The sequence below is a fragment of the Colius striatus genome, chromosome 9 (assembly GCF_028858725.1).
Source record: "Colius striatus isolate bColStr4 chromosome 9, bColStr4.1.hap1, whole genome shotgun sequence".
In the NCBI taxonomy this organism is placed as follows: Eukaryota; Metazoa; Chordata; class Aves; order Coliiformes; family Coliidae; genus Colius; species Colius striatus.
Genome location: NC_084767.1, coordinates 20,406,968 through 20,420,711, shown reverse-complemented (window position 1 = coordinate 20,420,711; position 13,744 = coordinate 20,406,968). Strand labels below are relative to the sequence as shown.

At 48.4% G+C, this 13,744-nt stretch overlaps 1 protein-coding gene across 3 annotated transcripts in view; it reads left to right on the top strand.

Moving 5' to 3' along the window:
* The window catches only part of PPP2R2B (protein phosphatase 2 regulatory subunit Bbeta), a 104,132-nt gene that overhangs the window by 21,883 nt on the left and 68,505 nt on the right, over nt 1-13,744 (top strand). The window contains exon 1 of one of the 3 annotated variants that reach the window (XM_062002164.1): nt 12,339-12,496. The exons of the other annotated variants lie outside the window; for them this stretch is intronic. Coding sequence (XP_061858148.1) covers nt 12,427-12,496 — 70 coding nt within the window. The 5' untranslated portion in view covers nt 12,339-12,426. Of the gene's footprint in view, nt 1-12,338; nt 12,497-13,744 lie in introns of those variants that run through there. 3 annotated transcript variants of the gene reach the window in all.

Here is a 13,744-nt window from a genome sequence, read left to right as displayed (position 1 = left end):
CACGCCTCAGTACAACGCTGGATGGCCAGAGAACATACTGGTGGATTGATGGTGCTCATGCTAATGAATGAATTACTCCCCGTGCGTGATTGTTTTTTCCCTTAAATGTTCAGAAATCATTCAAAAACATGACACGAATTAAATCAGTTTTGTTTGTTAAATTGGATTAAAGTGTCTGGATTCCCATGTGGACAGGGGCAATTGGATTTAATGTTGCTTTGCATATTGTTCCAGTCTTGTCTTGGTGGGGATAATTGTCTGTTTTAGGAAGTAATTTTTTTTTTAGAGGACAATAAAATCTTAATGATCACATCATCACATTTCAGTGCAGACTTTTATACATAACATCATACTGAGCTCATTACTTACATTGTTATTATATGTAATCCAGGAAAAGGCCTTGGGAGAGGCAGGTATGTGCCTTTATGTTTGCGTGTGACCCATGTGCTTGACTGAGCCGCTGCTTGATTCTTGGTTTGGTCTGGGCTATTAGATTCCTTTCCCTCAGGCATTTTATAATCTGTTTAACATAACACAGTCATTTGTCTTGTTTGCTGACTACTTAACAGATGGATTTGTGGTTTTCGTAATTACTATATGAACACTAATAAGACGTGATATCTTTTATTAATTAACAGTTTTCCAGGTTTGTTTTTCAAAATGATGTGAGGTACATTATATGTAAATATTAGTGGCATACTAATATTAGTTTTACGTTAGAGTTTTGAGAGATTGTGCAAACTTTTAAGGCTCCCTGTGGTGTCTTTTTTATTTCCTCCATGAAGCTGTACAGTGTTATTATTCTCAGTAGCACAACTGGCTTTATGTTTTGTTAAAGGTTGATCTCTCCTTAGCATAAGGAAAGCACAGACCTGGCCAACGGCCTAAAACATTCTTTATACTTGTCACTCATTCCTGGGAGCTGTTGCTATATGACAGTTGAAGAGAAGAATGGAAAAAAGAGCTCCCACTTGTACTGGGAAACAGTGAGAGGTAGGCAAGGCTGGGCAGGGCACCACCAGGTTCCTTTTCATGGGTCATGCCCATGTCATGCCCAACCCTCATGCTGGGACTCTGAATGTGGGGAGGTTATTTTTGTTTTGTGATGGAGCTGCTGGAGTCCATCTGGGTAGCAGGGCACACACGTGAGATGGGGACCTCAGCCAGGCCTGGTGCTGGCATTTCAAGCTGCCATTTTTCCTGGAGGCACCTGAAGGCCCTGTGGAGGAGGAGGGAGAGACCCAGAAGTGATCCGTCACATTTGAGTACTGAATTCCAGGCATTCACAGAGAATGCCTAAAAGGGGAGTGATACGGGACAGAGCAGAGGTGCCAAGGACAATGCCTGCTTGCAGGGATGGACCCGCACCAGCTCAATTTGCTGGTGCTTGCTACTCCCTCTTTGTGACTTGAAGTCATGGAGAAGCAGCATTACTGAATTTAGGACCACGTCCACTTAAGAAATTTGAATGGGAAAAGCGTAACACTCCTTGACCTTCCATTAATGCTAAAATACTTCAAACATGAACACTATTTAAGCTGAAAAGTTCACTTTTGAAGGGCTTCATTTTATAGGATGCTCTAGTGTAACCTTTAATACTGTTAGATAAGGACAGCATGCAGGTGCAGATGTGAGGTCAACATGGTGCAGCCTCACCCCAACTAGTGTGCAGCACTAAGGTGTGCAACCGCCTGCTACCGAGCACCCTGGCCCAGTCGCTAGGCTCACCAGGCACTCATCAGGAAGCACAGATGCAGCCCCATCTCTTGTGGCAGCTCAGCCCTGCTTGTGGGACGTGTGGCCACACAATACCACGGAGGCAGGTGAATCAGAGCATTATTGTGATGACTTCCTGAGATTCTTCCCATACCAAAATAGTTTCATGCTTAAAATACTTTCTGTGTTAACTGAAGCGTGCATAAGGCTAGGATGGCTTTGCAACACTTGACTGAATTTCAGACTTGGTTTACTGCAATGTACTGCCAGCAGACTGTAGCCTTCTGCCAAGGCAGCTGGGGAAGAAACACGGTTATTGGGGACAGGGCCTTCGCCTGTGTTAGTTGTTGCTTTGGGAAGGATCATTAAAAATTTTCAAACTCCTATGAATGTTGAAACAGTAGTCAAGAAGCTCACTACTTCCAGGCTTTCAATTGTCCAAGCTTTGAATAATGCAGCCAACAACTACTTTATTTTGCCTTACAGTTTGTGTTATCCACCAGCCTGGTTTTGAGACTCCATCCATCCTTCTGATGGTTGCGAAACTTCAACTAATCCTCGTATAGGTCAAGATTGCTGCTCTGCCAGACATGCAGTTTCCTTTTCTTTGGGGAATTAATCCTGTCTGACTGATTAGCTTTTGTGATTTCTATTTTACAAGGATGGCCAAGCTGCATCTGCGTGTTCTCCTCTCTTCTGCTGCTAGATGACATCTGAGGACAAGCAGAATGATTTTTATAAAGTAATCTCAGCACCAAGTTCGCAATGCTGTAAAGCTTACTGTGCTTGTGTTACAAGATGTGGGCAGCCCTAGTTTATACCACGATTTCATTACTTTTTGATGTACTCCAAGTCCAAATTAAATGAAGGCAGTGGAGCAATTGCAGATTAGGATGTATGACCTAGATGTGTTAGTGTCTCATATTGGCACACATCCTTTCAAATAAAATCCACCTCGGGAGCCATACAAAATTTTGCATATTTAATGCTAATTTAACAGAAATAAATGCTAAATAGTTATTCTCACAAATAATATCTAATCCCCAGGTACATGGGGAAGCATCTGAGTGTTCAGTAGAAATACATTACATGACAAACAGCTTTTTTCTGAACTCAAACTGGTCCCAGTTTCTCCTTTTTTGCATTGTCTGGCCATGCAGGTGATGGATAAACAGTTTGCCAACTGTTGGTCCTTTGGTAGCTTTCCAAGTTTTGGGGTTTTTTTTGTGTTTGGGGTTTTTGGGGGTGGGGAAGGTGTTGATTTTTATTACTGTGATATGCAGTTGTCATCTCTGCTCTGTGGAATTGTTTTTTTGCCATTGGCTCGATGACTGCAGTTTTTTAAGCAGAAGAGTGATGAATGAGAGGAAGCTTTTGGAAGCCAGTTCACACCCATGTACATGCCAGCAGAAGAGCCCATCTCGTCTGTGTTATGTTTTGTGAACAACAGATGAAAAGGAGTGTGCATGACTTAAGTGTGTAGCCAGCTGAAGAGATGACCTCCAGTGTATTTTACAATACCTGTTCCACTCAAATGCACATGTGAGTTCACATGTTCCCCTTCTAAATGGTGACCTAAGTGAATAGAAAACATTTTGGGAGTTGTATCTCTGTGTGAAATAGTGGAATTAACATGGTGGTTTTATTCACCAACGGAAAACAGATCAACAGAGATCCAAGAAACAAAATAGTGCCTTTATTTTTCTGTTCTGTGCTCACTATGTGTAGTTATTCAGCCTCAGATTTCCTTTAACGGTTGTCTGGTGAACAATGTTTCAGTGTCATCTTGCATCCCCTTTTCCCCTTGTATCACATTTCGCTGCAGCAGACCGGAAGCACTTTGGGGCAAGGAGCCAGTATTTGTGTATTACATAGTGCCATGTACATTGGCTGTATGCTCTATATATAGTGCTCTGAGTCCCCAGAAGACCTTCTGCATTGGTGTCTCACCATGGTACATCAACTCCACCAATGCCAGGCAGGTTTTGGCCTTGCACCATCAGGTGTGGTGGAGTTTGTTGCTCCAGTTAAAAAACAAAACCATAGGAACAAACAAAATCCCAGTTTATTGACAGAAGACCTTGTTTGCAGCACTGCTTAGAGTAGCTGTTTTCAAGCGAAAACTTACTCCTGAGCATAGATTGTGCTCCACTGGTTCAGATGCACTGATGCTGTAACATGTGGCCTTAATCTTCAGAAATGGCAAATCCTATTTACTGTGTAAGTATTTAAGCTAATTATATCTGTTGTGAGGGACATGTGACAAACATTTCACACTGTATCCTTTAAAGGACATTGAAGTCTTGGACCCTCCAGAAATATTCTGTGCCTCATTCCATTTTTGGTGTATCATGTGTTTAGCAGTGTATTTATCAGTAATATAGTCTAGCAATAGTACAGAGGAAAATAGTATGAGTGGATTGGTCTGTAGAGCAAAGGAAAAAAATCATAATGAGTTTTTGCTGGAAGCGCTGTGTTTGCATTGTGGTTACACAGTTATATTATCTCTTGCATTGTAGAAGTCATTTGGTGAGCAGAAAGAGGTTTTGGCTTTTGAAAAGCTGCATTTGAGCTCAAACTGATACTTTAAATAAGTACAATATTGTTTCTCAGGTAAGACTGCGGTATAAAGGTCTAAGCAGGCTTCGCAGTAGCTGCAGACACATTGGGAGATGACAAGGCTCATGTCCCTGGAAGAGCTACTGGCAAGCTGTGAGGGATTGGCCTGGTGGCAGTGGGGCCCATCGCCCCATCAGCTGGTTCTCAGGGCAGGGAGGGCCACACCAGTGCTGCAGTGGTGCAGCCTGGCCCAGCTGAGCTGTCAGTGGGGATGCTCCGTCAGCACAGGAGGCAAAAGCCTGGCTGGTTCTTCAGGGGGCATTGATGTGTCCTCCAAGGCATCCTGGACAAGTGTGGGGCTGTGTGCAGTGCTGAGCCCTCAGCCTTGCACACGAAAGGCTGCTTTGTCACTCTGCTTTTCAGCTCTGGTACCACTGGGGCAAGGATCCTGTGGTTACAGTGTGACTACAGAGTTCAGGATGCCCCATTTCTGCAGACAGTTGGCTTTGGGGAGCATTTCTGCTTTCATGAATGTAGGCAAGATCAGAGCCACAGCCCTTATCTCTATACTGGTCAAAGTCAAAACACTGTTAAGGGGGAGATTTTTGTATGGGGAACTAGATGGGTGCCGGTACCTGAGTGACTCTGAGTACAACACGGCATCCTTGTGGATGAGTGATCACACTGAAAAAGTCTGAGTGGTGGGTTCATCCCTGCCCTCACAAACCTCAGCTGGGGAAATAGACACGGGTGCATTTGTGCTGCCAAGGAGTCTGCTTGCTGGGGCTGCCGGCCACATGCTGGGCCCCAAGCAGGTCACTGCATCTGAGGCATCTGAGAATCCAGACGGAGCCCCAAGAAGCTGTGGCACCAACACTGTGTGCTCAGGGACTGGCCTGCTCTCAGGGGAACAGCAGGGTGCTGAGCTGCGTGAAAGTAAGTCACCTTGCTGAGGAAGAGTTGGTAGATAGTCCAGGTCTACTGTTTAAGAGACATAGGAATAAGACTTCCTAATTTCAATGTAGGCCATTGTTATTTCTCCCTGATTTGTCATTTGTCATTTCACCTTTGCAATCCATAAGATAAATATATTTTTTCTTATCTATATAAAGTTTTTGTATATATAAAAGTACTGGTCAATGGTATAGCCAAAGTACATGGTGAGGTAATATAAAGGAAATACCTGCAAATATGTTTTAGACAAGCTATTTCTTATTTGATATATATTTATATATCTGTTTTGTAGTTGGAAATTGCAGGAAGCATTCATGTGGATTATTAGCCCTGATAATTTTGACAGTCATCAGTCATCACTACTCTCAGAAGAATGGAAAACAAATTATGAGACCATGATGATTTAGAACAAAAATGCTGTGCCCAAAGATGCTGAGATTTTACAGTTATGCTTTGATGATGTGGAAGTGCCTGGCCCTGTTTGGTGCATTGAGAGCTCTGTGCTGACATGTCCTGTCTGTACCACACGTGCAGGATGTACATAGCCACGTACAGACATAAACATGCAAACTCTGACACTACTTGAGCAAAAGCTGTGTAGTTTTGCACTGAAAAAAACATGTCCCGCAAGCTCAGTTGTAGTTATTTGGGTATGTCTGAAGGGAGAGCAAAGTTTTGGATCAGAAGAAAACAATGAGAAGCTTTGCCAATGGGTACTGGATGGGGCTGCTCAAAAAAAAAGGCAAAAGCAGTAAATAGGGAAAGGAAGGCTGTTTTCAGACCCTGGCATAAAATGCTTAGCAGGGAAAGAGTAAAAATGAAGAAAATCCTGCTAAAGTGCCACAGGAGCTGATCAGTCTAATTGAAGATAGGAGAGAAAGCACTTAGAGAGCATCTGTTCCCTGAGCCAGGCTGGTGTGTGGCAGTGCTTGTTACTGGTGTGCCGTTAATCATGTACAGCTTGTACCAGTACCAGTTACAGTGTGTAGCAGGGGTGAAGGCCAAGTAGATCAATTTATCATATGACCTTTGGGTGGCAGAAGTCTTCACCTACTTTGCATTCAATGAACTGCTTCTTCCCTTCTCTGCCCTGAGGTCCTGACCCTTGTTCTCCATCATTTGTGAAGAAGGCTGCAGCTCACTCTCTCTGTGTGACCTGATTTACCAATTTTCTTGATCTTGGTTTAATCCAGTAAATTACTGGTCTTCCTGAAGTCATTCTAATTAAGGTTCATGTGAGTGGGACTTCATCCTAGATATGGGTTACAGCTTCCCTAACGTTCTCATGTGACTTATAGTTGAAAACATGAGAAACATACTGACTGCCAGTTGGCTCTTTTGGTGTGCTACAGGAGAAACACAAAAGGGCACAGTTCTGGTGCATAGGCTGGGGAATGCACAGGGGACCTATTAATCTGTGGTGGGATTCTGGCAATGGGGCAGCAGCCCAGCCCTCCATCTGTGGGTGAAGAGGATGGCCCCATACAAGGCATTCACCAGGAGGATGCTCATTTGAAGCATATTCACCTGCAGTGTGTGTCCCTTGATGACTGGGTGGAAATGGTCTTTGTTGGCCAGAGCAAGCTAGTACCCTTGCTGAGCCTTCCTTGTGCTCTCCATGCTGTAAACAAGCTGTGGTCAGTCACTCTGAGTGCTCAGCTCTGCGATGGGGTTAGTATTTATCCACTCACTGTGAAACGCTTGAGAGTCTGTGGTCCTCTGGAAAGAAAGGTCCCTGACCTGATGCATGTGTCCCTGGTTCTGGATTGAACCACTATCCTGCTGGACCCGGAGCTGCTTTGAGAGGGCTTCAGGAGTGTCTGTCAGGCAGTGTGGCTCCTGGTGTGGAGGGAACAAGCACAGGGCTCTGGGATGTGCTTGGGAGTGGAGGTCAAAGGCCCCCAGAGGCTGCTGAAGTAGGCTGTTGGTCTGGATGCCATGCAGTGTGCTCAGCTGCAGGGTGACTAGTGTAATTGTCCAGTTACAGTTTGCAGTGCATTTCCAATGAAAGGTCTTAGTTTGTGACTCACTTCTGTTTTCCCACAGGTGCCTGAGACAGGGACTTGCCCTGCAAAGTTATGTCCTCCTTGTGTTACTAGCAAGTGTATGTTTTTGTACAGGGGGTACATGCTACTCAAGTCTTCCAACTGGGCACCTGCAGCAAGTGCAAGAACTGAGAGGTCAGTGATGCCCATGGTCTCAGGGCTGTGACTGAAGGCAGAACTGCATGCAGTCAGTTCTTCTTCATGTGCTGCTGGGTGATGAATGCTGCCAGTCCCATGCTGAACACCCCAGGCAATCCCACGTTTGCACCTCTGGAGGGAAGCCTGGCTTGCAGCTCAGCTCTGGCTTAGAGCAGGGAGCCACCAGCACCCAGACCCCTGGTTTCTGCAGGAGCCAGACTCCTGAGTGTTTACTGTGGTCGCTTAGAGGTGCTTCTCCCTATGGCAGTGACTGGGGCTTCCCACCAGCCCTGGGACAGCTCCTTTCCCTTTAAGGTCATCCCTTAAATACAGGCCAGTCAGCCACCAACCGGATTGGCTGACACCAATTACTTGTGGGATAATAGGAATGTAATTACCCCATTTTTGCTGCTTAATTAGCTTCTCAGATTTGCAGTGCTTGGTCTAGTGGAATTGGCGAGTTGAAGGACTTGGAGCACATTTATAAATGCATTAGGAACTGGACATGCTGAGAGAAATTGTGCAAGAGCTTTGAGTGCTCTTGTTCTCAGGATGTTAATTTTATGATGTGACCTTCACCCAGGTCAAAAATTAGATGCCATGGTGGCATGCTAGCACTGATTTTCCTTCCTGAGCAGAGGTGGGTGGACTTTTGGGTAAGGCTCATACACTGAAGTGACGCAGACCTGGTTAGTGCAGATAGTGGTGACCACTGATTGTGTTGTTGGATAAATATACAAGCACTCCTCAGGAATAAACCTCTTTCCCACCTAAGAAAACAATGTGGACTCAGCTGTGTTTTCAGAATTACAGCGGCCTTTCAAAAAGCAGTGCTAGTCTAAGCAATTGCATTACTTTATGAAGTAATGGTTGGCACAAGGAATGTCATGAATTCTATTTAATTTTATGTATGCATTCAAGTGCACTATTGAGAAATACTGTATTTCTCTTTCAAACAATTGCAATTGAAGTTCATCCTTGTTGCAATCTCTTCTAGGCACAGTTAGTGCCCCTTCCCAGCACCCCTGCTCCAACCACTTGCCAGGTTCCTTGGGAAGCATCTGCAATGTTCCAAAGCAGTGTCACTCCAACGCTTGCCAAGAGCGGTGTGGAGAAACAGCCCATCTTGCCATGCCCTCAGTTGTGTCCATCTCCATAAAACACAGGTCACATCACACAGGGAAGCTACTTAGCCACTTGGTCTCCGAAGAGCCATGTCCCACGGATGAGAAGGGGCAGAATGGGGGTGGCAGCATCTACGTACATCCTGGGGCAGCTGTACTGCCCCCGTGCTCTGTGGCTGGGGCAGAGCAGAGCAGCCATGGGGATGTCCACTGCCAGCCCTGTCCCCTGCATGGTGGCAGCAGGGCTGTCTGGCAAGGGCTGTCTGTGTTTGCATGTGCTGTTGCCAGAGCTTCTCCTTCCGCACCGTCTGACCTCCCAGCATTGCCCAGCGAGCCAGTGCCTTGGGGCCAGTGCTGTGCTAATGATCACTTAATCAATAGAAATAATTCCTACAAGCTTAAAAGAAATTTTGTTGTTTAATGCTATATTTCACAGTTTAAAATGAGGCTAGTGTTCTAATCCAGACCAGTAAATAAGGAAAATAGATTCAGTGCCCATGGACGTGTAGGTAAAATAAATAAGATAAAGGAAGTTTTGTGCTGATCATAAAATCTGAGTTTTGACTCAATTATTCGTAACACAGTGCTTAGGTCCCACAGAAACCTGTGCATGCGAGCTCTTAAACCTATTCTAATTGAAGCAAAAAAATCAGTGGAGTGGAAAGTGTCCTGGCTCTTCAAGAGATGTCAAAGTATATAACGTGGTAGACACCTGGGGGGCTTGAGAAACAGTGACAGCTACCAGCTGACCTTTGGCGAATTTAATCTGCAAATGGATTCCTGCTTAGGACAGCTAATGCTTTTAGTTATTGTAAAGGCTCATTCCTGGATTTTTAAAAGCTGAGAATAAATGGATTTCATGATGCAGCTCCTATGCACGTTGCATAACAAACAGGTGGCTTGTGGATGTATTTAAATGATACGGTGTATTGAAAAACTTTGCGGGACTTATGAATACCTAATTATAAATCATGCACAATGAGGAGAATAATTTTTCTAGTTAATAATGGAGAAAGGACTTGGCACTTGTTAAAATGGAAATACACCAAAGACAGAGCCTACTGAAAAGAAAAGGAAGGAGGTTGCTGATTTATGTTTGTTCCTTAAATTACATTCATAAGCATTGCAGGGGCTTGTTATTCAGCTGGGCATTGCCTTTTGACTGCAGCTTGCCATCTGAGATCTGAAAGGAGGATGTGACATAGCAACGTTTGCTTATTAAAAATCTGTCTTGCTGGAGTTTGGATTGTTTAAGCTAGATTGCTCTTGTCTCTTACATGGTGTATGTAAGCACACACCTCTGGGCACATGCACAGCATAGGCAGACATAATCTGGATCCTAGGTGCAGGGGTTTGGTTTGTTTTTAACCTGTTCTTTCTCCTTCCTCCTGTGTGAGGTCTGTTCCCTTCCTTCGCTTTCAAGACAGGACTCTAGAAGCACGGAGGAGTGAGTTGACTTGGCCAGAGCAAGTCCAGCAGCAGTTCTGAGCCCTGCTGTGCCATGTTTGGGTCAGGTCCCCTGTGCATGTTCAAGGAGTTACCAGCAACGCACAAGTTATTTTTAAAGTGTGATGTTGCTGCTGTGCCTCTTTCTGTCCTGCAAGAGAGCTTTGGTAAATACACCTCTGCACTTTGATATGAAACTGTGGACAAGTCCTGTGCCCTGTCACACTGAGTGAATTCAGACTAACCCATGTATCTCACCCACTGCAGCTGAGAGCAGCACCAGCCACAAATACAATGTGTTTGCTTAACTTAAACAGGTGCCTGGTTATCACAGTAAGGAATTCACATTCTAGAATTATTCAGTGAAGGCTTTGGGCATGGAGACTTCAAGTTCATGCCTGTCTGATGAATGCTTCTGGCTTGTCACATCAGTAATCCCCACATTAATGAATGGCCTGTGGTGTGATGTGGTTGACTGACAAATCCTTGATGTTATATATGTGTATGAGTAAGTGCCAGAGTTCTCCAAGGTGCAGTTTTACAATGCCTTATATCAACCTCCACATGACAGCATGTCAGAAGGCGTCCTAGGGAGGCGGGCGGCTGAGAGCCTGGGAACTCACCTTTCTGCACAAGGTCACAACAGGAGGAAGAAAGAGCTTTCTCTCTGTTTCTCGGCTCTCATCTGAGAGGATCCACACGCTCCTCTAAAAGAGGTATAGCAATGAGGCAGTGGCATGGAGCACCCTGTCCACAAGATGTGTGTACTGGATGTACTGGAGTCCTTGAGCCTTCTGGCTTGGAGATGTTATCTCCCTCACTTTCCCTGAAACAAAGCAGCTCCCAAGGAGGCAGTGCAATCTCAGCAGAATAATAACTTAGGCTGTAAAATCTTTCACCTTCCCAATGAGATTTTAATTATGATACTACAGTTAGGAGAGGAAATCAAGCTGCAGTGCACCACTGTATTTACAATGTTATCCGGCATCTTTGTCATTCCCTCTACATCCCCCATTTAACCACTGGTCCCACTAACAATAAGGCTCTCTGCTGATGTGGCAGCTCTCTGTCAAGACAGCCCATATGCCGTGGCAGAGCTGTGCTGTGCTGTGGCCGGTGCCTAGCTCCTGTGGCTGCCCTCAGCCCTCTGCTGCAGAGGGCTCAGGGAGAGCCGGGCTGCACTGTGCTGCTGTGTGGGCACCACAGCACAGACATGACTGCGGGGCCTGTGCTTTGCTGCACTGAGCCAGTGCCCAGCACCGATGATGATCTTGAACAGAGCAAGGGCTCTGCTGCTTCCAAGGGTGCTGCTGAGGCAGGTCTGGGCCAGAGGTAGAGTTGTGACATGGGGTGTAGGCCTGGGTCAGGGCTCAGGCTGTGTCTGTGTTCCCATTTCCCTTTAGCAACCATCTGAGTGGAGGTGAGCAAGGAGCAGAGAGGACACTGCAGGTTGGTTGTGGTGCTGGCCTGAGAGCATGGAGTCATGCCTTTCCCTCCCGCTACTACCCAGGGCACACATCACTGCCCAGCTGGGGTTGTCTTGTCTTGTGACACAGCAGTTGGGTTTTACCTCTAACTTCAGGTACAAGAGCTGAAAGAAGCAGAACTGGGGAAACTTGCTCCCTGTGAGTTTCTTCCTTGTGTTTGCCAGTGGCTCAGTCAGTGCCAAGGACTATTTATTCCTGGACCATGTCAAGACACAAAGCCCTCCCAAGGAGTGTTTGTTTCCCTTTGGTGTGCACCAGATGACACTATGCAGCCTGTCCTTTCAGGGATGTGTCTTGAAAAGGAGAGCTCTCCCTTCTCCCATATGCCCTGTACCCATGCTCTTCAGCACGTCACTGATTCCTTGGCCTGCACACCTTTACGGCTGTAAAACCCATTTCCACGGCTGAGACTTGTAGAGACACTCTTGGGCACACACGTCGTTATCCCTGCTGGCATGGCTATACCCATGGCCCTTGCTGCATCCCATGTCCTGGGATGCCCGGCGTTTACATGCTATGCCTCTTTTTCTGCCAAAAACAGGCCTGGTGTCAGCCCCCATCTGTGTTCTTGTGTTGGGGTGGCTGAGTCGGGGAATGGCGCTCCTTCCGCGGGGAGCGGCCCCGGGGGCAGGGGTGTCCCCCCGAGGCAGGAGCGTCCCGGGGCCGGAGTATCCCTGGGCGGGAGCATTTCCAAGCAGGGGCATGCCCGGGGCAGGTGCATCCCCGGGGCAGGGCCGGCGCCTCGCCCGCACGGGACGCGCCGTGCCCGACGGGGCGGGCGGAGCGCTGAGCCGAGCCGAGCCGTGCCGTATGGGAGGAGCTAGCGGGCTCCGCCGCCCCTGCGCCCCCCCACCGCCGCCGCATTTCGCGGCCGGCCGCCGCGGAGCAAGGCGCGGGGGGGGATGATGGATCCGCGGCTGCGGCTGCTGACGCCCCGCGCCCGCCAGTCAGCCGTCAATGGAGGAGGACGTTGAGACCCGCAAGATCAGCAGCAGTTTCCTGCGAGACCACAGCTATGCCACGGAAGGTGAGCGAGCGCCGCGGGGGCGGCGGCTGCGGGCCGCCCGCAGCAGGTGGGGGCCAGCCCCCGGCCCCGCCCGCATCGTGCCGCATCGCCCCGCATCTACCCCGCGGCCCTGGCCGCGCTGCCGGGGACGCTGCCGGGGCCGGGCCCCGCGCCCCGCCAGCCGGGCTGGGAAGCTGTGTGGCAGCGGGAGTCGGCGGGGGTCGCGGAGGGTCCGTGCGGACTGCGGCGGGCGGCTTAGCCGCTCCAGTGACTCAGCAGCGCCGGACCCATTGGATTCCCACCGGCCTCCTGCCGGGTTGGGCTCCCCCGAGCCGGGTTTGCGGGAGTCGGGTGCCCTACACGCCGGAGTCGCGCAGGGCCGGACCCTCGGTGGGCGCGGAGGCCGCCGAAGCTGCGGCCGGTAGCGAGCCGGAGCAGCGAGAGCCGCCCGCCTGCGACAGGGCACCCCGCGCTTCCCCCTGTTGGGGGCAAAGCGGGTCGAGTCGACTGCCCGCAGCCCCGCCTGGGCCCTCCGGTAGCCCCCGCGCGCCCTCACTTCACGCTGGGCTCCTCCGATGCCAGGGGCTGCGGCGCAAGTCGGGGGAGCCTGAGCTCCTCCGCAGCTACTTCCCTGCCGGAGCAGAGCCCCAGCGGGGCCGAAGCCGCTGCCCTGCCAGGGCTGGGGGCTGCTGGAGGCTGGAAGGATGCTATTTCATAACCTTCATTAGCTTATGACTTCGTTAGCGGCTTCCGCAGGTAGCTTGTGATTGTAGCTGCGTTTGTACGGCTAGGAAATCGCAAATACTAGTGCAATCCATCCTACAGATATTAAGTTGTCTCAGAGCTATTTTTCCTACAAGCCTCTGAAAGAAGAAATACATATGCTGACTTGTGCATTGTAGAGGCAAGGAGATGCCAAAACTGTTAGACACGGATAGTGTCACAACCTTGGCTAAGCATATGGGTACATTTGAACACGGTTACCATAATGGCTTGGGGAGTGGAGAGACAGTGTGGCCATGTTCAGTTCAGGCATGGGAAAGTGAGCTGCAGCCCGCACATGACGCTGCAGCCTGCCACAAAGAGGCAGGCTCAGAGGGTCAGGGACGAGCAGTGTCTGTCCCTGCTGTCCTTCCTGCCAGCCCAGGAGCCGTTGCCTTCACATCAGCCCATCTCCTTCACGACTTCCTTTTGCTTCCTTGCTTCACGAGGAAAATGCAGCAGCTGTGAAGCAAAGCCAAATTCCTCCCCCCACCCCATCCCTCCTGA